The following is a 21,637-nucleotide window of genomic DNA, read 5'->3' on the forward strand; positions in this document are numbered from 1 at the left end:
AGTGATTTCAGCAGACGCCTTCTTGTTTACTCTCAAACCACACTAAGAGGCTTCCAAGGGAAGCTTCACATTTCATCTTGCCTTCCCTCCACCACGTTTGGAGCAGGAGTTAATTACTGAAGCAAATACCAACCTGAAGAGCTTTATCCTCTAAGCTTGTGAAATATCAGAGGTGGAATTGAAATAGAAAAACAAATCTGTGTTGAGGAGAAAAGAGCTCAAACAGTCAAATCTGTTACCTGACGCTCATGATGTTGCCTTCAGGATGTTTCTGCAGGTATGCCTTCACCACCCAGGCTGTGTGCTCCCGGTACGTCATGACGCGGCTGAGGAACAAGCAGAGAAATGTTGTGAAGGGGAGGAGGAGGAGGAAAGGTGAGGAAGGAAGAGGTGAGGGGTGAGGAGCGGGGAAGGACGGGGGTTACCATTCACTCAGAGCCATCCTCCTGTCGAAGACGCGGATGGAGCCGTCCCCCAGCCCTGCCACGATGAGTGAACGATGAGAATCACACGAGAGGCTGGTCACACAGCTGTCTGCTCCGGTGGGGATGTCCTGAGGAGAAAGCACAGCGAAGCCACGCTCAGACCGTGATGTGTCTTCAAGTCACTATGGTCAAGTCCTGAATCAGACGGACCCAGTGTCCTCCTCCTGTCCCCATAAATCAGTCCAAAACTGACCCATGGTATCAAAAGGAGTGCGAGCAGCAGATTTTTCCTCTCTGCTCCGCTTTGGGGAAACCCCCCCCGCAGTCCTGTGTCCAGAATGCAGCGATAGGACAAAGGGGAATGGTGTTAAACTGACAGAGGGGAGATTGAGATGAGATCCGAGGCAGAAGCTCTTCCCTGTGAGGGTGCTGAGGCGCTGGCACAGGGTGCCCAGAGAAGCTGTGGCTGCCCCATCCCTGGCAGTGTTCAAGGCCAGGTTGGACACAGGGGCTTGGAGCAACCTGCTCTAGTGGAAGGTGTCCCTACCTTTAAGGTCTGTTCCAACCCAAACCATTGCATGACTCCAAGATTCTAGGCAGCACAGGGAAGCAGGGTAACAATCCAGAGGCACGCTGGAGCTGCATTAGCTAATTTCACACTTTGGTCCTATTTTTGCTTCCAAGCACATTCACCTTTCCCCGCTGCCGTTCCCAGCTGAGCAACGCAGCTGCTGGTGAGAGGCTCCAGCCTTCAGGGCTGTTCTCAGCAGCTCCTCCACTGCCCAAAACCAGATCCTGCCTTTGAAGCAGGAACAATCAGCAGAAGTGAAAATGAAGCACTTGTTTCTTCAGCTACACCTCACATGCTTCCCAAGGAACGCTTCTGGAGTTCAAAGAGTAGGAAGGAGCCTTTATTGGCCTGGATTACAGAGCTTTGCTGCTCCTCGTGCTGAATTTCGCTTTTCCAGTGTTACTGAGTCAGGAAGTTTCAATCACTTGAATTTCAACACAACCCATCTTTGCAGTTAGAAAAGAAACAACATGGGTTTAGATACTTTCGGTGCAATCATTAATCATTGTAATTTAAAAGATTTTCACCTCCTGAATTCTGGTGCTCCCTAATTTGCATAGAAAAAGTTAGATGTGAAAGTAATTAAGATTAACATAAGCTTAATTATCCTGCATTGCAGGGTCAAATGTTGTAATTAATGTTCATTCAAGAGTAATTAATTTCTAGAAGCTTTGAAAACCAGCATTCCCTTCTTCTGCAGCGCGGTGACTCCATCCTCACAGACCAGCTGCTGCTTCTCCTTGGAATTTCTGAGGAACTTTCGTTTGATTTCCACTGACAGGAATGTTTGCAGCATCTTTTCCCCACTGCAGTGCACAGTATGACTGAAACGCTGTTTTCCTGCTGCCTGGTTGCAGCAGTGAGACGTGAACACCCCAGCGTAGGTCTGACACTGAGGTTCATGTCACCTCCAGCCTCTGACACCCAGATCAGACAACACGGAGCAAACCCTGACCCAAGTCAGACTGGCCCAAGCTGGCAACAATTCCATGGGCTGCACGTGACAAGCAGGATGTCCCATGCTTGTCCTGCTTGTAACATGCAGCAAACACTTGTGCTTCTGTCCTGCAGAGCACAAAGGTTCCAACTCAGGTGCAGACTGAGCAGGTACATGAGTGTTCTCCTCATGGACGCGGCATTCCTGAAACCAGGCCTTTGGCTGGCAGTGTTGCTCTGCTGTCGGCTCTGTGTGCCTCCAGAGGTGGCAGCAGTACATCCAAATGCTTTGCCACCGACCCACCTCACCACTGAATTTCCTGAAGAATCTTTATGCCATTTCAATGACACACTAACAGGGGACCCTGTCCACATCTCAGTGCTGCCTCTGGCTTTCGCCACCTCACCTTTCCCAAACACTGCTGTGGAATAACAGCAGCAGCTTCCAGGAAGGACCTGACACACTCGCCAAGCACAACGGACTTTGATTTACATCCAAACATGCTCTGAGCAGACCTGTCAGCTTTGCACAGCTGACTCCCAGACACTGTGGCTGTGCACAGGGTAACTCCCTGCGTGGGACCTGCTCTGGGAGGGGAAAGGGGAACAGGACAAACAGGCAGATGTTACCTGTACTTTCATTTCCCGATCTGTGTCCCAGATCCGGATTATCCTCACATCCCCCGATGTCATCAGGAGCCCGGTTTCTTGTTCCCAGTCAACCACCATTCCTGCTCCTAAGATAAAACACAGGCAGGGGGTGTAAATTGCTCTCTGCATCAGCACAGGCAGAGCTGCACTAATCAGAACTCCAACTCTCAGGACCTTATGGTACAGAAACTATTATTATTAGAGGAAATATAAAATTACATACACACAAATCCACACGTGCTCCAAACGGGATCAAATCAGCTCGTCCTGGATTTGAGTCCAAAATACGTCTCCAAGCCCTTGTCCAGCCTCAGGGCTCAGAGAAGCTGCGGTGCAGATGGGCCCTACAGGCAGGCGAATGCAGCCCTCCAGGGGCACTGCTGGGGACTGCCACGGGAGGCTTAATAAATCAGAGAATCATGGAATGGTTTGGGTTGAAGGGACCTTACAGATCATCTAGTTCCAACCCCCTGCCACGGGCAGGGACACGTTTATGCTGCAAAATCCAATCAACCCCAAACCTACGGGTTTTCCAGAGACGCTCCCATTCATACAGTGAAACCACAAACAGAACCCCAGGAGCAGCACATGAGGGACCCAGGCAACGACCCAGGTTTGTGTGTGTTCATCGCCCCGGGCAGGGCTCTCCCTCAGCAGAGGCATCCTCCTCCTCCTCCTCGCCGTGCAGAGCAGCACCTCACCCTCTCGTCCACACCAAATGGAGTTGCTGGTGCTGGGCAGTGTTTCATAACCACGTGCAGCCCGGAGCCAGGCAGTGCTCTGCAATGCATCAGCACTGCAGGCTCCTGCTGCAAGCCAGCGCAGCCGCCCTCGGAGGGATTCCTCTAGTTCCACTCCACAACTTGCTTGTTCAGAAGGTACAAATGTGAATTTGTCTTGATTTACAGCTAGGAACTAGCCCCAGCAGGAAATTTAAACCTACCTCTACATGCTCTTTGTCACCAGAGGGCCATAAGTATGTTTTACCAGACCAAACACCTTTACGGGGCACAAAGGAGAACAGGGGCAACATAGACACTGAGTTTTCTTCAGAGATGATGAAATGACCTTGTTTTGCACAGATCCAGATAAAAGATTTTGCCCATCTCCCCTTCCTAAACATCACATCCAAGCCACTTCCTGATCTTGCTGCACACCCCTGGGAAGATTACTGACGTTTATTGACAGTCCATCATCTTACTGCAGAAATTCAGGGCTCTCAGCTAAGCTGAGCACTTGCACCTTTACTTCATGAGTCAAATTGATTGTTACTTCAGCTTGCCTGGCAGCTCAGGGGCTCCTAGAGCCCAGGCAAACGAACAGGCAGTGATTTAGATGATAAACATCACTGAAACGATTTAATTTGTCATCTTATTTATGGTCCATGTGACAAGATAAACCTGGCAGGCTAAGACAGATATTGCCATTTCCATCTCTGATGGAGGTAAGCAGGCAATGTGCTCTTAGGCAGGTTTAAAGCTCCTGACTTTCCAGTTACATTCCCCAGTTTAAAGGCAGTGTTTTTCGTCAGTCCGATCAGTAGCAAGTCCCCAACCTGCTGCGGTTCCCGGTGTCTGCTCTGTGGAGGGGGAGACAGAGAATGCAGAAGCGATCACGGGCATTCCTGATGCTTCTCTTGGTGCATGTCAGGAATTCCAGCACTGAGGACATTTAGCGATGCCATCGAGGAGTCTGGGAAAAGTTTCACTGACGGAAGAAGCTTCAGAGGGGTTTTGCTTTACGTAAAACAGCACAAAGACCTCCTATGAGATAACCAGAGTGAAGGACAAGGGTTCACCCTGAACCAGGAGCTGACAGAGAGCCCACAGGTGGGAAGAGAGGAGGGAGATGATGCTGGTGTATGGTGAAGATCGTGATGTTCCAAGCAGTCAACGCAGCTCCTGCCTTCTGTATAGAACTTCACTAGTCCATGCAAGTGAGAACCTCTGCTCTCTGGAAGAGGGAAGTGCAGTGCTTTGATCATCCCTTAAGAAGGGATCTTCCCTTTCTGCTACCAGCCACCTTATTCTCTCAAGAAAAGATGAAATTGCATTTTCGGTGCTTCTGCTTCGTGGGTGGACTGGGCAGCCTCAGGGTACAGGATGCTCATTGCACCCCACAATGCAGGCACCAGAAATAACAGAATATCTGAATAAAGCCACAGCTGAGAAGTCCTGGCACCTTCCCACTGGGATCCATCTGCAGCCTGGAGCAGTGGTGGGTCCTGGCTGCCCTGGCAAAGAAGTGGGGAAAGGAAAGAGGGAAAGGAGACCCCAGGATGTGCCTGGGAATGCTAAACCAGAGCTCAAATGTGGCTGAAAAGAAGAAAAGCCTTTGTACATAAATTTAAGTCGTTCACAAGAGTGCAGCAGGGAGAGAAAGCTTCCGCTGAGTGGGAAATGTCACATTCAAAGATGACACTCACAGTAGGAAATGAGACATAAATAGCTGCACTATTTCTATATAAGAACAAACGTTTCCATAGTGGAAATGATGGAGTATTGGCTCACGTCTATATGTTAAATTCCCAGTATTTTGGGATGAGAAGCAAACGTGGGACTAGATACTAATTATCATTTCCTTTTTAATTAACAGAGGTCCTCCTCCAGGATGTTACCACTGAGACTGCAGCTCACCTGCTGGGTCTTGGCTTGTGTGTTTGGCATCCGAGATGCTTCTCAGCCTCATGCTGGCAAAAAGGTAACGTTACCTGCACCCTGCTTCCAGCTCCCTCCTCCTCCCAGGAACAGCAATGCCACAACCCCAGGGCAACCTCCTGGTAAAGGCCAGTGGTGAAACCGTGGTACCCTCAGCGGGCCCCGAGCTGCAGGAACAGGCATCCCTGCAGTGCACATCTTTCAATGCATTGTTAGTTAAGGTTACAGTTATCCCATAAGGAATGTTATGTTCTCAGACATGGAGCAACAAATCTTCCACAGCTCAGGAAAAGAAATTTTTTAAGGTTTGTGGTGGTTGGGGTTTCTGGGGGGTTTGTTGGTGGTTTTGTCTTTTAACAGTTACTTGCAGTTCCATACGAACCATGGAATCCCAGCCTTGTTTGAGTCAGAAGGGACCTTAAAGCTCCTCCAGCCCCAACCCCTGCCACGGGCAGGGACACCTTCCACTAGAGCAGGTTGCTCCAAGCCCCTGTGTCCAACCTGGCCTTGAACACTGCCAGGGATGGGGCAGCCACAGCTTCTCTGGGCACCCTGTGCCAGCGCCTCAGCACCCTCACAGGGAACAACTTCTGCCCAAGAGCTCATCTCAGTCTCCCCTCTGGCAGGTTAAAGCCATTCCCCTTGGCCTGTCCCTACAGGCCCTTGTCCGAAGCCCCTCTCCAGGTTTCCTGGAGCCCCTTTAGGCACTGGAGCTGCTCTAAGGCCTCCCCTTCAGGAGCCTTCTCTTCTCCAGGCTGCCCCAGCCCAGCTCTCTCAGCCTGGCTCCAGCGCAGAGCTGCTCCAGCCCTCTGATACAAGTATGATGTGAGTTTATAACACAAACCAACAGCCACTCTCAGAGCTGTAACTTCCTATGTCTGTTCTTTCAGGATTCTCCCTGAGCAACAGATATTTGTCTGGATGAGACAGTTCCTTGTATAAATTTCAATAACTAACACTGGTGCTGAAAGCAGCTGCATTCCGAGTGTCTGCACTTATTTTTAATGTCACTGGAACGTGGCCAACTTGTACTTGGCATTTCAACGAAATCAGGAATATCGGTGTAGAACACAATATAAAAGCATCCTGAATTCTAACTGATGATTTTCTGTAATCATGAGCCCTCCTGGTTGAGCAATGGAGCACATCAGGGTTTTAATTTCCAGGAAGCTGTGGGAGGGTTGGGTGACCTCACTTGTCATTAATTTCTACAACATCCTTCCACAAAGTGCCACTCTCCTCCTGCCAAGGACTATGTGCAGGGAGAGGAGTAGCTCTGGTGCTGGGAATCCAATTAAAAGAACACAAACCCCTGGAGCTCCAATTATTTTAGTGCTCTAAAAAAAAAATCTGACCAGAAATTAGAGTTCTTGTCCCAAACTTCTTACTCCTAAAGGGCAAGACAGGACCCCTGGGGAGATGTGGGAACACTCAGTCTACTTCTCTCCCTCCCTCCTGCTCTCCAGTACGAGCTCCTCTGTCGCAGGCTGCCCCACACAGTTCCCCATGGAAATTCCCTTGCAGCAAGTGGCTGAATTCCACTGCTCCCCCCCGGATCGCTGAGTGGCTGCCAGAGCAGTCAGCAGCATTCACCACAGAGCAAAGCCTCCGAGGGCAAGGTCCTGGTTTTCTGCAGAGCAGGTATCTGACGTCTTTGCCTTCGTTTCAGAGGCCCCAGGAGAGCACTGAAGGAAGCCGGGAACTGCAAGTGCTGATTTTTTCTTGCTTGGCACCAGTGCACATTTTCTCGAGGTAACAGGTTATGGCTGTTTACACATTAGCACCAAGAACCCCCACCAGGCAGCGATGGATGGAGGCGGGCACAGGTCAGGTGGATATTCTCCCGTTAACAGTTTCCTTTGTATCCCCATCCAGTCACGCTGATGGGAGGTGGTGCGGGGCTGAGCTGAGCCCCCGCAGCAGAGCTCTGACGGAGCAGGAGGTGAAGCAGCCTGGCAGAGGGTCACACTAATGTTTCCCCAGCCGCCTGCGAGCTCAGCTGCTGCTCGATGCTGAACGTGCTGGCTGCAGCTTTGCTCTGCGCTCACTCGAGCCTTAGGGATTCCCAGGCTGCCTTGCACAGTGGCCTGGTATGACCCGACCATTAAGGCACTGGTCTTCCTCTGTTTTACCACTGATGGACAATACAGCAGTGCCAGTGATTCCTGCTGAAAACCAGCACCCAGTGACGTGAGAACAAAGACAAAGTCCTCTATCCAGCTTTTGGTAAGAACTCCTTATGGAAGCCTAGGCAATGAGAACAGATTTTCTGTGCTTTGATGACAAAACTAGTATATTTTATCTAAATATTGCTGACGTATTTTGCTGTCGAGCAAACAGCTCATCTCATTCATTTTTATGACACATTCAGTGGGAGAGAGGAATCCTCTTGCTGCATTTTTCACTAGGAGAACACCCAGTGAATGCTTTGTATTGACCCACAGTTACTGGTGTGCCTGGGACACAGGCGATCACTTGGCATCAGCAGTATCGATCCAACACAGGACTGGCTGGTATTTCCTTGCATGTTGGGATGCCCAGTTTGCCCAGAGGGAATTCCCTGCAGCCGAGCCTTGCTAATTTTAGCCTTCCCGTTTGCCACTGGGTTTTGAATGGAATGCAGAGCCAGGCAGCCAGCAGCCACGCACCAGCTTTGCTCATTTCCAGCCCAGTGCTCTGCCTCTGAACAGTGAGAGAGAGATTTGCAAAGACCTGACGCTAAAGAGCTCCACATCACCGCAAGCATCTTCGTCCTATTCATCATTACTGACACACTCAGCTCTTATCAGTCAGCAAATGTCAGTAATTAGTGAACAACCCAAGATGACTACGTCAACAGGAGCGCCCATGGACGTGCACACAGAGCTGCCCTGGCACATCAGCCATCTGTTTCCTCGGCAGCAGAGGAAGGATCCAGGCTCCAGAGCAACGCAGGCATTGCCCAGCCCTGGCTGGGGAGCTCATTTACCTTCCTTGCACGTGAAAGAGCAGAACTGGGAAAATTTATTAGGCATATCCTTGCCAAAACTCCACTATTCTCAACCTCCTGGGAAAGTTTCATCATCTTCTCCTTTTCACATGGTCTTTAGAGCAAAAGTGTATTATAAATGAACCCCAGTAAAATCCACATTAGCTAAAGGTGGTTCAGACGTGGAATCGGTCACTCAACCCCTTTGGTCCAGGGATGCTTTGGAACATTCCAGGAAAAGAGACTTGTACACACAACCCCCCAGCTGCTCTCCCTGCAGACAGCTTAGAGCATGACAGGAAGATGCCCTTTTCCCAACACTTGGCTACACTGACCTAGAGAGCCCAAACACCCTCCCTGCATCTCTCACAGCTGGTACAGACACGGACACGAGGCAGGGAATGGGAGAGGTAGAAGCAAAGCTTTCCAGGAACCACATGGACCCAGCAGTCATTCAAACAACGCCAAAAATACCAACCAACCAACCAGTCAACCAGCCCAAAGCCAGGCGAGGAGATCCTTCCCACCCCAGCTGATCAAAGGTAACAGGAAAGAAAGCACTCACCTCCCTGCTTACTTCTGTCAAGATAGATTGAAACCCTTCGGGCCAGACCTGTGAGAAGACAGGGATTAAGGGGTTGATGCTAAGGGTAAGTTGGTCAGCCAGAGCAAAAATAAACCTTAAAAAGGATTAGAAAAAAGCAACTCAGATTAAAGGAAAGAACATAAAAGAGAAGCAGAAGCACCAAGAGCAGCACATGCCTCCATCCAGAGAGCAGGCACCAGTTCAGTCACAGCATTCCCTAGGAAGCCATCAACGGCAGCACTTGGCATGTGTGAAGTGAGTATTCTGGCTGGCTGACAGCAGCACAGATCTGACATTTCTTCTAGAACACGGAGCCCAGCCTTTGCATGATCTGCTCCCTGGTCTGAAGTAAAATGCATCCGGAAGGGACAGACAGAAATCCAAGTCACTCATGGCATCTGTACAAACCCAACCCAGCCCGGAACATGAGGCTTCTGCATACGGAAGGGCTGGGCTCCCACTGCCCCCGGGGCTCCTCTGCCCCCGCTCCAGCACACAGCTACCTGGTGCTCTGTTTAAACAACCCATAAACGGGAATTAGCCTCAGGCACAGACTGGTTTCCAGGCACTGCAAACCCCGGGCAGGAATAGGGCAGGGCAGCAAACAGGGAAGTGAGAGGCACCTTGGGGCAACCCTGGAAGATCTTGCACAGGAAGAGCCCTTGCCTGTTGGAAGCAATGAACTGGTTCTCTTTGCTGGGCTGGAGAAGGGAAAATAACACTGCAGGGAGCACACAAGGAGCTGGGGAGAAGAGCTGGGCAGACGGCGTTTGGTAACCGTGAAGCAACTGGTTACGCTTCTGCATTTTTCCCAACTCCAGGCCTGTTCTGCTGCCAAGGACAGAGCCATCCTGAGCGGGCAGTTGTGTCCTGGTCCCCTTTGGCACAAGAAACAACACAAAACTTGGCAGATGTGTGCAGAAGCAGGAGCTCAGCCACTTGTCCTACGAGCTGCCAGGCGATGGGTCACTGCCCTGCTCTGCCTGCTCCCACCTCTCACAACCTGCAGCCCTCAAACACCCTTTGCTATAGAAACTGCCAGAATTCCCAGTCTCCTGCTGTGAAATCACAGCTTCAGAGCATGTCAGGTTTATGTTCTTCCTACGCTGTCCGAAATGCTTAGTTTCTCCTACACCTTTTGGAACACTGGCCTATTAACAAGATGAGTTCTGCCATTTTCTCTGCCCCCTTCATCTCTCCTGCTGGAGATTCCCAATCACTGCCTTATGCTGCAGCCTCAATGGTGCTTCAAACACCCTGATTTTGACTGAAGGAGACTTTCTTGGTGCACAGTGAGTGCAGATTGAAACAAGATCAAATCAAAAAACCTCACACAGAAAAGAGAGGGCACCCACACAGAGGTTTGCCAAGTGTTTAAATACTCACCTACCCTGAGTCTCAAGTCAACTATTAAGTGCCATGAACTAGGGCCAGGTTTAACACACTAACTTGGCTGTGTTGGCTCATTTCTCTTACCTGGGCCTGCACACCACAAACTAGACCTTTACAGAGCGTAGAAGTTTAAGCCCTGTGCCTCCCTCTGGTCTGCTCCCCCTTTCACACAGCCCCTGAGCAAGGTATTGTTGACCTTGGACAACCTGGGGAGGCTTTTCAAGCTTCCAAAGGATGTCCAGAGGTATTGCATATTCCTCTCTGCTTTTTAAGTGGGAAAACTGCCTAGAGAAGTCAGTATTCTGGTTGCTGTCAAGACAACTATTACATTCAGAATGAGTATGGCAGAGGGAAAAAGGATGGGAGAGGAGAGAAGGAAATCAATAGTAAGAGCAAACAAACTCCAGTAAAACTCCTGAGCTCTGCAGCTTCAAAGATGCATCTTCAGTTTTATGAGCCAGATCTGGACCACAACTACGGTCTTGTCAGCAAAAGATCACTGTTGAAGAGAGTGTCATTTCCCAGGGGACGTGATCCACATAGCTCTTTTGAAGTGACTACACTTACTTCTCTCTCCACAAAGAAATCTGTCCTTCTTTTCTTCTGAATCTACTTCTATTGCTCAGAAGGTGAGAGGCAAAGAAAGCAGGACCCAGACTTCTTAAGGCCATAAGGGAAAGAAAAGGGAAAATAAAACAATCTTAAAGAGAACAGACTCAAAAGTTTCACAAGTCCTGTTTTGGCAGCCGTAACCATTCAACTCTTCCTGCTGCATCAGCCCTTACCCTATTCTGCAACAACACACATCGATACCAACAATCCTTTCTGTGGTATTAAAGGCCTGCAGAGAGGAAGGTACAATCAGCAAATGCTGTGCCTTGGGCAGTAAGCAGGAGAGAAATGGGATTAGCCTGAAGGAGCTCAGTTGCCAGCTGCCAGCACCCTCCCCAAACCCAACTGATGCTGCAGCAAGGAGCTGATGACCAGGGCAGCCGGGGGAACTCCAGTTGTGTGGCTGAGTCTGTTAGAGAGCCAGGGAAGGAAGATCCTGAATCCAGGGATGGTAAACAGTGACCAACATCCTTTGGGAAAGCTGGCGTTGACAAGAAAGAAGCACAAACCAACCCAGTGACACTAAAAAGGACAACTTGAGATGACCACTTCCCTCTCCGTCTGAGGAGATCCAGGCCCTTCACCATTTGGGGTGTTACTGCTGTTTTCCTCCTGCTTTTACGGACACCTCCAAGAGAGGAGGTTTTGACCATGGCAATTTTCACAGCAGGCTACAAACTTCCAGCAGCTTCTCATCAGTTCTGTGCACATACTGCAGTGAGGCACAGAGCCCACTGTTACCTCAAATCCAGTTCCTCTTTCCTGCGATACCAGAGACAAGCCATTAAGGGAAACATAACAGAGGAGCACAACAAGGTAGCACTAGTAAAATCCAATGAATAGCTAAAAGAGCTGTGTCAGGCTCCCGTGATGAACCACAGCAGCTCAGAAATGAGAACTGTCAGATTTTAAGGTCAGGATGAATTATGATGGTCATCTCATCTGACCTCCTGCATTGCACAAGCCAGGGAGCCTCGCCGAGCAATTCCTGCACCAGTCCCCCAAGTGCAACTGAACTACTGCACATGTAGCCTTGATTAGAAACATCCAAGTGACAGAGAATCACTGTTAGAGCCTTAGTACATTACCAGGTCTCAGAAGGACAAAGCATCCACTTCCTTTAATGTCCTAAAAGAGACTTCAGGGTTACTCAAACCAGTGTTCTGGCTTCTCCCCATGTATGGCTGGATGCCAGCGCTCTTTCTACATCTTCTATCCAACCTTTCTAATGCTCCATGTCGAACTGTGCTGTCCTTCTGCACGTGTCACACTTAGATCAGTCTCTTGCCACCCCCTGACCCACAGTAAACAGTGAAGAATAAGTGCCAAAATTTGAGCTTGGGCTAAGGGAGGTCCCAGGTGCAACATGCAAAGCTGTGCAGAGGCTGAGCAGCCCGTCAGAAGGAAAGAGGCAACATGTGAGCTACTGTCCCACCCGAAGGGCAATAACCCCCTGCCATGGCGAGCAGAGCAGGGCAGTGCCCAGTCCACCGTTGTTCTACAGCTCTCCCTTAGGAACACAGTTAAGAGGAATGCTTGGGCAAAGCAGCTGCTGTGAAGCCTGTACAGGACAAGGACTTTGTACTCTTCTGCTCCCCAGCAAGAGGCTGCTCTGGCTGTTCTTCAGTGTGTGTGAAGCTGCTGTGCTGGGCTTTCAGTTTTGTTGGTTTTATTTTCCAGTGAGAACTGGAAAAACAATTCCTCCCAAAATCTGGGAGAAGGCCATTCCAGAAGGCAGAGACTGTTGAACAAGGATGTTACCGACAGCTAAAGTTGAGAAACCCATTTTACTCTCCCCATCCCTAGAGAAAACCTACCATTGTAAATGATTTTTATCCCCCACCCCAACAAAAGTTGGTGGGGACCCACCTCGTGTGGTTGGCAGCATGTCCGACAGCCCCTGCCAGGCTGTCACCATCTCTGGGTTCTTTTCCAGGTCTGCAAAGTTCTTCCACACTCTGATGGCACCATCATCTTGGGTGAAAAGAGAACACAATGCAGCGTCACTGCTGATGCACCTCTCATCACTGCTTGTGCATGGCAAAGGGAGAAGCAGAACTGTAGTCATACAGCCTCCAAAACTGAGTGCCACTTGAATTTAATCCTTTTTATTAGAGTTGTTTTTCCTCTCTAATCCTACATCCATGAAACCTAAAGCATTGTTCTACTGGGAACTGTTCTGGAAAAGCTTTTCTCCTTTCCTCAAATAACATCTGACATTAGATGTCGCTCCGTTTCTTTGAGCTATTCATTTTCTCTAGGATTCGTCTCTGTCCTCCTTGCTATTGGTGCTGAGAGCCACAAAAGTATCCTACTAAATACAAAACACAACCCCCCAGAAGGAGCTGAATCAAAGCCCAGCCCATCAGCAGCAGATCTTTCAAGAACATCGTGTATTTTTTTAATTTGCTCCCCATCTGTGAAACTTTTGTGCAAGGAATCAATCACTTGAAAGGAAAATGTCCGAAAGGCCCTCTCAGCTCCTCTTCCACCTCTCTTAATTACACCCAACCTGTACATTTCAGCATGAAGTTTGAAGAGCTATTGAAAACACTTAAACTGACGGCTTTAGAATGGTTCCTTGGGAGAGAAGTAGATCTTACTCACAGCTTTACAGAGCAATGAATGGGAAAAAGCCCTTCATGCTACCTTACATGATGCAATAGGGCACTCTGGAGAACTGTTTCCCCTAGATGAGATATATGGACTAGAGAGAAACTGAGGACGACGGGAGAAGTTTAGTGTGTAAAGTAAGGCAGAAACAACTCTCAGGTTTGACCCTGGAAATGCTCCTCAGGCAGGCAAGCTGCAGGGGAGGGAAGGGTCAGGCTGGGCCAGTTCACAGAGGGGAGAGCAGGGGCCCAGAGCAGCTCACACGGACTTGAACTGTGTAAAGACCACTCAGTCCTGCCCTCATATGTGGGAAAACGTGTTCTTTACCTGTGGCAGTCAGCAGCAAGGAGCAGTCCTGTCCGTTCAGGTACTCCATGGCTGTGATCCTGGTGTATCGGGGGTTCCCGTTGTGGAAATAGTCCAGCTTTTCCCCCTTCTCCCAGTCCCAAAAACTGTGGGAGAAAAAAACCATTGAGTCAGTTCCTGGTTCTCTGTGCGAGCTGTAAAGAGCTGTACTCACTGCAGCAAAGCTAAAAATTATGTACATCTGATACCGGTTCAATTTGTTTCTCTCCTTTGGTGTTCAGCAGCATTTTATTAATAATGTATGTGAAGCTTCTGCGAGGGAAACGGGATAAAAGCTCAGGTGTAAAAAACTACTACAAATCTGTCAGGATTCACTCGCAGCCCTCTCAGCCAGGACCTCCTGCAGAAAGGGACTCGGTGTGACCTTACAGCTCTGGCGCTGAGCTCCGGGAGGACTCGGCCCTGATTTAGATTAGATAATGGGATGAAGTTCTTCCCTGTGAGGGTGCTGAGGCGCTGGCACAGGGTGCCCAGAGAAGCTGTGGCTGCCCCATCCCTGGCAGTGTTCAAGGCCAGCTTGGACACAGGGGCTTGGAGCAACCTGCTCTAGTGGAAGGTGTCCCTGCCCGTGGCAGGGGCTTGGAACTGGAGGAGCTTTAAGGTCCCTTCCAACATAAACCAGGCTGGGATTCTATGAAGGACGGCCACAAGATGGAGCAGGGGGAAGAAAAGGAACACACATGGCAGTGCCACCCCACACTCCATATGTGCTGCTCTGAACCCTCCACACATGCTGCTGGTGCTTTGGAGACCCACAGAATCTCTTACCAGATGCTGTCCTTGTCAGCTACCGCGATGCACGGTGTGAACGGGTGGAACTTCACCACGGAGGGGACACCCGGGTTCCTGTTGAGGAAGATCTGATCATCCAGCCGGGAAATACCTGCAGGGGGACAGGAGGCGGCCACGGCTCAGTGCCCAGGAACATCCCACCCCAGGGACAAGCTTCCCAGTGCCATGTCTCACCACTCTCCTCATCCTCCTCGCCCCCAGTTCCCACCAACACACTCCCCAGCACTTCCCTCCTTGCAGAAGCTGCTCAGATCCCAGCTACTGACAGCCCCGACTCCTCCGCACCGATTGTCTCGTGTCTTAAGGTACAAACTGAAAACTGGTGACAAATCAGGGGGTGCTGTACTTTGGGAGCTGCAGAGAACAAGCAAGTGCAGCTGAGCCCAGAGAAACACCAGGTTGTGTTGACAGAAAAAACAATGCTATTTTTGCACGAGAAAAAAACCCCCAAACCCTCTTTTTCCCAACATTGAAGCATACCACCTTAGTCGTGGATTATTTATTTCACTTTCCACTCCAGTTCTTTTAAATTCTAGCTTAATTTGAAAATGAAAAATGTATTTTCCATGGAGACATCCAGAAGATGGTTAAAGACCTTTCCCATCTTTTCTTCAGAACACGCTGCTATTCACAGCCAGTGTTGGTAGCCCTGACGCTGCAGTTTTTTGGCACAGTGTGAATTCATCACACAAACCTGTAAGCCCAGGAGACATTTACTCAGTCCTAGCTCGTTTCAGAATGCACTCATCTGATCTAGTTTTCATTAAGAGATGGTAACTCTGTTTTAGTTCTTTTTAACATTTCATATTTTCCCTTTTTTTAATGGCTGCTGCACTCTGGTTGCTCGGGTCAAGCAACCAAACGTGAACACTGTCTAGAAACAAGATTTAACTTCTTCAGGTAAGCACAAAAAATCCCTTCTTTGTATTCAAGAAGCTCTCCCAGGCCACCTCCTGGGCTCCGCTTCCATTTCTCTATTACTCTGGTTCATGATATTCTGCAGTTTCACAACATTAAGCTTCCCCTTGCCCTGCCTCGAGCGCAGTGACCCTCCACACGAGGAGGTGCAGGCAGGGGGCTGAGCTTTGGGCAATTCCTCATTCAGCAAACGCTTACTTCCAACTCTGTGTGCCCCTGTGAGCATCCCGGGAGAGGAGCAGCCCCCGCGCCCCCCTGCGAGTGCTGCCAGGAGGATGCCAGGAGAAGAGCTCCCACCAGCAGCACTCTCCAGCTCTGCTGCTCCAGGCACAGGGGCAGGAATAATTTCAGTACGCAAATTCCTGGGGAAATGTCATTGGGTTCCACTATATCCGAATAAATTCCCATGCTAAAAGAGCCCCAGCACAAGTGCTGCCTCAGAGAGGTGTGGGGAGCCATAAATAAAAGCAGCTTTCTGGAGAGCACACACTAATGAAACCCAAACCTGAGGCCGTTAGAGGGAAATGTGTAAGCAGCACACATCAACCATGCATAAAGGTATTAAAAAATATAAGGGGATATAAGGAATAAGCAATCATTTACAGAGCTCAGCAGAGAGGGGAGTGAGAAAGACATCACTGAGATGGCTTTAACCTGCCAGAGGGGAGATTGAGATGAGCTCTGAGGCAGAAGCTCTTCCCTGTGAGGGTGCTGAGGCGCTGGCACAGGGTGCCCAGAGAAGCTGTGGCTGCCCCATCCCTGGCAGTGTTCAAGGCCAGGTTGGACACAGGGGCTTGGAGCAACCTGCTCTAGTGGAAGGTGTCCCTGCCTTTTTATCCTACAATATTCTGCCTTCTATCCCTTTAAAAACACAACCTACGGTTACTCATGTGAACTTTACAGGCCAGGCAGGAAGAGCCCAAATCGTAAATCAATAGCATCTGCTAAGGGCCTCCGAATTACCCATTCCATGCCAAGCGCTCTGGCTCTCGCGGAGGAGCCGGCTGTGCCCGGGTATGTGGCTGAAGAGCTCAGCTGCTGCCCTCAGCCGGGAGCCAGCGCCCGCACTGCAGATCGCATCTCTGCCAATTCCTGGAAGCGGGGAAGGCTGCTTCACGGCCGCCTTCCCTCCTCCTCCAAAGCAGCCACCGCTCTTGGGCTCCTCCGGACTTGGCAGGGTGGCCAGCCTGGTGCTGTGCTGTGGCCGAGTGCTCTGCTTGTGACCACCGTGCTCATTCCTAACACTGTGGTTAACTTTTCAAAGGGGAAGGCAGACATTTGACAGTTGAAATGGTCCCTCCCCTGATCTGGTGAACAAACCAGCAGCTGAGAACAGAAAGGCGACTACCAGCAAAACACTGCCCAGCATCACCTCACCTGCACGCGGGAGGGGAGAACAGGCACCTCTCCTGTTTGAAGGTCACTATTAACTGGGATTTTACAGGTCAGTGTCCTGCCTAAGCGCAGTGCTCAGGGCTCGAGGAAGCTGCTGGCAGTGTGGGCAAGAGGGAAGACACTCACCCTTCTGGATGATCTTCTGGGCTTGCTTCCTGACCCGGGCATTGCGCAGGAACCGCCACTCTCGCTCCTTGCGGATCTGGCTCTCCAAGTCATGCTCCTCTGGGATCTTCCAGTGTATCAGCATATTCACAACACAAAACAACAGTAACCACCAAAACTCCACAAACTGCCTCTGTAACACACACTCATACACATGCATGTCAGACTAAGCCATAAATTCTTTAGGCTCCAGCCTCAGGCAGTAGACAGAGATGCTCATGAGACCTTATGTCATTAGATACTTGAGCATCTTCCTGATCTAAATCTTCCCCACCATCTGTAATCTCTTCTCATTTCCTTTTGCTGTCCTATATTTTGTCTTTAAGTTGTAGGCACTTCTCCAAAGTGAATGACACTGGGTTTTTGAATAGCCAAGCACATTCAAACCACCCATTGCTATTACACACGGGGAACATCTCTGGATCAGCTATGGGGCTGAGCTACAGGACTGTGTCTAGCTGCTTCTGATGATGGCTGTTCCAAAAGGAGAAACTCTTGAAGAAGGGAGACATAGAAGACAAAGTACTTCCCCATTCCCCACAAACACACACTTTTTTCCCCTGAATACAGCCTTAAATCATCTGTCACTATCACACACACTGTCCTCAAAATGCACCACGCTTTGGAAAACAGCTACTACTGAGATGGGTTCCTGCTTCTTTAAAAGAAATTAAAAAGAAGAAAACCCACCCTCCCCCTTTCCTCCTGGCAAAAACACCTCAAACCAACCCAGCACTATTTCATTTTTTCAGGAATACAACATCTATTAGAGAGGCAATGACAAATGACTGATAATGTAAAGCAATAAACAAAGCAAAGATAAAATACATCAAAGGAGATGTGAGAGCGGAGAGGTTACACCTACACCTTAATGAAAATCCCCCTTCTCTGGGAATAAATTAAAGACAGACCTAAAAAGCCAGAGGAGGAGACAGGAACAAGCAGAACAGTAAATTCTGCTCCAGGCACCAGGGGCTTTCACAGTTTAGGGCTAAGAAATTCACAGTTCTGCAGTTGAGCAAAGTGCTCCTCATTCCAGCAGATAAAGAACAGCAGATTAAAGGAGTTGCTGGGCTCTTCAGGTCTGAAGGAAAAGAACTCTTCCAAGGAGGCTGAGCAGGCAGTTGTTTTTATCATCTGGCATCAGTAATAAAGATTCCTCCTCTAACGAGATCTCCCAGGGTACAGTCCCCAGAGGCTGTAGCATCAGCAGACCACATATGGCAAGACAAGCCTCAGACACCAAGTGACTGCAGGATGAAATGCTCTGGCAGGAGGGAGACAGCAAAAGTCCTTCCTCCCGCAGAGCAGCAAAGAACAGATGATGTCTTTACCTGGCCAGTTCCACTTTTGGTGCCCGGGCATCTTCCTGCAGCACCTGCAATTCACATACGGCCTCTGCTTCCACAATCGTCTGTTTGCCACCTTTGTCTTCCTCCCCCAAAGATGTGAGCAAAAGGGAGCCCCAGATGCTCACCCCGAGGATCACTATGCTGGGATGGGGTTACATCCATGCAGCATCTGACATGCAATCCAGATCCTTGCAGCAGGAGAACACTAAGGGCATATGTTCAAGTCTTGGCTTTGGTACAGTTGACTCAACCAAGCACATTCTCTGTGCCAAAGGCTCTGCAGACGGGGGATGTCATCACCTTACAACTCGTAAGGGAGGTTCCTGTAAAGATGCTTCCTCCAGGATCCGTGTGTGTCCGATAGCTTCCTGCAGGCCCAGCTGGGATCACAGCTGAAAATGCCCAAAATACACTTGCTGAGCAGGAGACACTTATTCTTGGTGCCTCTGCTTTGGATCCAGACCCTGGGTCTCACCAGTCCTCGTGTTACTCTCAAGCTGATTGATGCTGGTTGGAATTTGGTGAATAGACAAGTTCAAAGGGGAAAGTAACGGGGCCTGAGCCTGCACAGGAAGAAACCTGGCATGGTTCCGGAATACTGCAGAGGGCCACAGAGTCTTGAGAGAAGAAAACCAGCAGGAATGACATAGAAAAATCCCTGTGGGTCCTTCTAAAGTGTTATCAGAGAGTAAACACACAATACCCTTAATGAAATAAACTCTGTTAGACTCAACAGATCCCTCAAAAGTGTTGCAAATAACCGTACCCTGGCAGAGATGCTCCACACGAGTTAAGTGTGACACAGGCAATTAGTGTACCTGTGCTCAACAGACAAGGTTGGACCAGCTGAGCCCTTAGACCATCACTGCAGTGAACAGAAAGTCAGAGCATGCAGCAAAACGCAGCCCCTTCCTCCATGTCCATCTGCCTGTGGGACAGAGCTGTATGGGAGAACTTGTCAGGAGGGAGCAATGATCTATGAAATGATGAACCCCACAGCACACGTCATGAAGGAGGTTCTGGTGACAAACAAGCACGGGAGTATGTTGGGATGTGTGCAGCAGGGAGCTGTGACCTCCAGCCTGGCTGCTGCTGGCTGGAAAACCACAAATTCTTATTCAAAAGAATGATTTGGGCTCATCATTCATGTCTCTGTCTCCCTCGCAGCCAGCTCCTGTTTAGGCGGGTGGGAGTAGCAAACAGTGCAACATGACGAGGATCCCGACACGCCACCAATTCCCAACGTGTCCAAGCCTCCACTTGGACAGAAACTGATTCTGATCCTGAAACCTCCCCCCAAGCAGTGCCATCTGAAAGCCAGTGAAGCTTTTCTTCTTTAACACTTTGTCTCTCCTCCTCAGCATGGAGGTCAGCATTTGGAGCAGGGCAGGGAAGTCAGCGGATGGCTCCAGTGGTACATCAGTTCTTCCCTGGTTGAGGTTACTGCAGCAATTGCCCAAGGCTCAGTTCTCTACCAGGGCTTTGAACACCAGCCAAGACACAGTGCTGGAGATAAGGCAGGGATTTATAAGGAAGGGTTTCTTATGTAATTCTCACCTTCCAGGATCCTCACCAGCTCCTGCCTGCATGTTCTGCCAGTCCTGGAAATAACAGATGCTGGCTCCCGCTCTCCTCGGCTCAGGGCTTCCTGACAGCTGGCAACAAGGCTTTCCTGTGCCTCCCCAGCCAGGACCGCCTGTGGTGAGCAGAGCAGCCTTTGCCACAGGAGCCTTCAGGAAGAGGACAGACTGCAGAGAGCAGAGCTAGGGGAGGTATCTGTTCTTCCTGCACACTGAGCATTCACAATGCAGCGTTTCCCTTCTCCATTTATTTGATTAGATAATAAATAAATCCAATTTGGTAGATGGCTTGAAACTGAGCCAGTGATTTACACTGGAAATTAATCCCTCAATCTTTCCAGTGAAAGCATTCTTGGAGCAAGGTCTATGAAGCAAAACTAAATGAATAAATTAAATATGACTAAGATGCACTCACAGTCATTTTATGTTTATTCATTACAGGAATAGTTGTCTTGTCTTTCCCTGTTTATGATGGTAGGCAGCATCTCCAAATGAAGTGCTGGAATTAAACATCGGCATCATCTTTTGCCATCAGGATGTGGTAGACTTTACTCTTTGCCTTTTTCCTGAAGCTGAATTTCCCAAATGACAGCAGCCACCAGCCAGGGCTGTTTGTTCCTCGTTGCTGCAGGAACAGGGATTCCAGGAAAGGAGCACTCTGCAGCCACCCCCCGTGCTCCTGCCCGGTTACACAAGCAGCAAGTCCCTCACAGAGGGACTTCTTCCTGCCCCTTGCACACACACCCACTCCAGTGAGGACGCTACGTATACTCCCCTGTTAGGACAGGATAACACACACGTTTTCCTGCACAAACTCTCTACTTGGCCTCTTAAAGCTGCTTTACAGAAGTAATGAGGAAATCAATTCTCTTCCCTGTGTTATTAGGAAACATGGATTTCGTTCCGCTCAAACTTTACCTAAATCATTGCTGTTGAGGACAGTCTGTGCTCCGAAACCTCAACCCCAGCCAGTGAGTATTTCCAAACACAAACACTTGGGAAACTATCAATGGAACCATCACTGTCATACAGGCTACTGCTACTCCTGCTATGCTAGTAAATGCTGAAGAGAGAGACCCCTGCACATGTGGGATGCACAGGGGTGTGCTCTGCAGCACCTTAACTCTCCCAGTGAGACACTGAGCACCCTGGCACTCAGTGGGGTGCAGGGACACCCTGATTTCCATGACTCCCTCTCCCTGGCTTCTGTGAATTAGTACAGGAACGCTCCACATTTTGTCCCTAAAGTAACTTCCTCCATTTTATGCACATTAAGTAGTAAACCCATACACACACACACACACAGAGCTCCCCACGTACCTACGACAGAGCCTGAAGTGCTGTCTGCCATGATTTACTTTCTTAATAAAACACCCCTCTTCAATGGAAAGAGCTTTCCTTAGAAAGCAGACAAATGCTTTTAATAAGAACTAAGAGACAGAACACCATCCTCCTGCTCTTGTACTCTGCTGGACTTGAATCAAGACACCAAAACTCATGTTGAAGAGAGAAGCCCTGGTTGGAAGCTTGACCCAGCACCGAGCCCCACGGGCCAGGCGTTTGTCCTGCTGAATTGATTCCCCGTGCAGCTCAGGAGGTGCCAGGCAATCTCTTTACCAGCTCGTCTTTCTTCCTGGTGATTCTCTAATGAAATCAAA

General features: G+C 49.5%; 1 protein-coding gene across 2 annotated transcripts in view; it reads right to left on the reverse strand.

Annotated features, from left to right (window-relative positions):
- Positions 1-21,637, reverse strand: part of RPTOR (regulatory associated protein of MTOR complex 1) — a 119,151-nt gene that overhangs the window by 6,375 nt on the left and 91,139 nt on the right. Inside the window, exons 25-32 of one of the 2 annotated variants that reach the window (XM_030506234.1) lie at positions 17,009-17,114; positions 14,546-14,660; positions 13,739-13,863; positions 12,668-12,772; positions 8,774-8,821; positions 2,563-2,669; positions 426-553; positions 240-326 (exon numbers count right to left, since the gene is read on the reverse strand). In XM_030506234.1, coding sequence (XP_030362094.1) covers positions 240-326; positions 426-553; positions 2,563-2,669; positions 8,774-8,821; positions 12,668-12,772; positions 13,739-13,863; positions 14,546-14,660; positions 17,009-17,114 — 821 coding nt within the window. The remainder of the gene's footprint in view (positions 1-239; positions 327-425; positions 554-2,562; positions 2,670-8,773; positions 8,822-12,667; positions 12,773-13,738; positions 13,864-14,545; positions 14,661-17,008; positions 17,115-21,637) is intronic. The other variant, XM_030506235.1, reaches the window with a different exon arrangement.

This window comes from Strigops habroptila, chromosome 14, assembly GCF_004027225.2.
Source record: "Strigops habroptila isolate Jane chromosome 14, bStrHab1.2.pri, whole genome shotgun sequence".
In the NCBI taxonomy this organism is placed as follows: Eukaryota; Metazoa; Chordata; class Aves; order Psittaciformes; family Psittacidae; genus Strigops; species Strigops habroptila.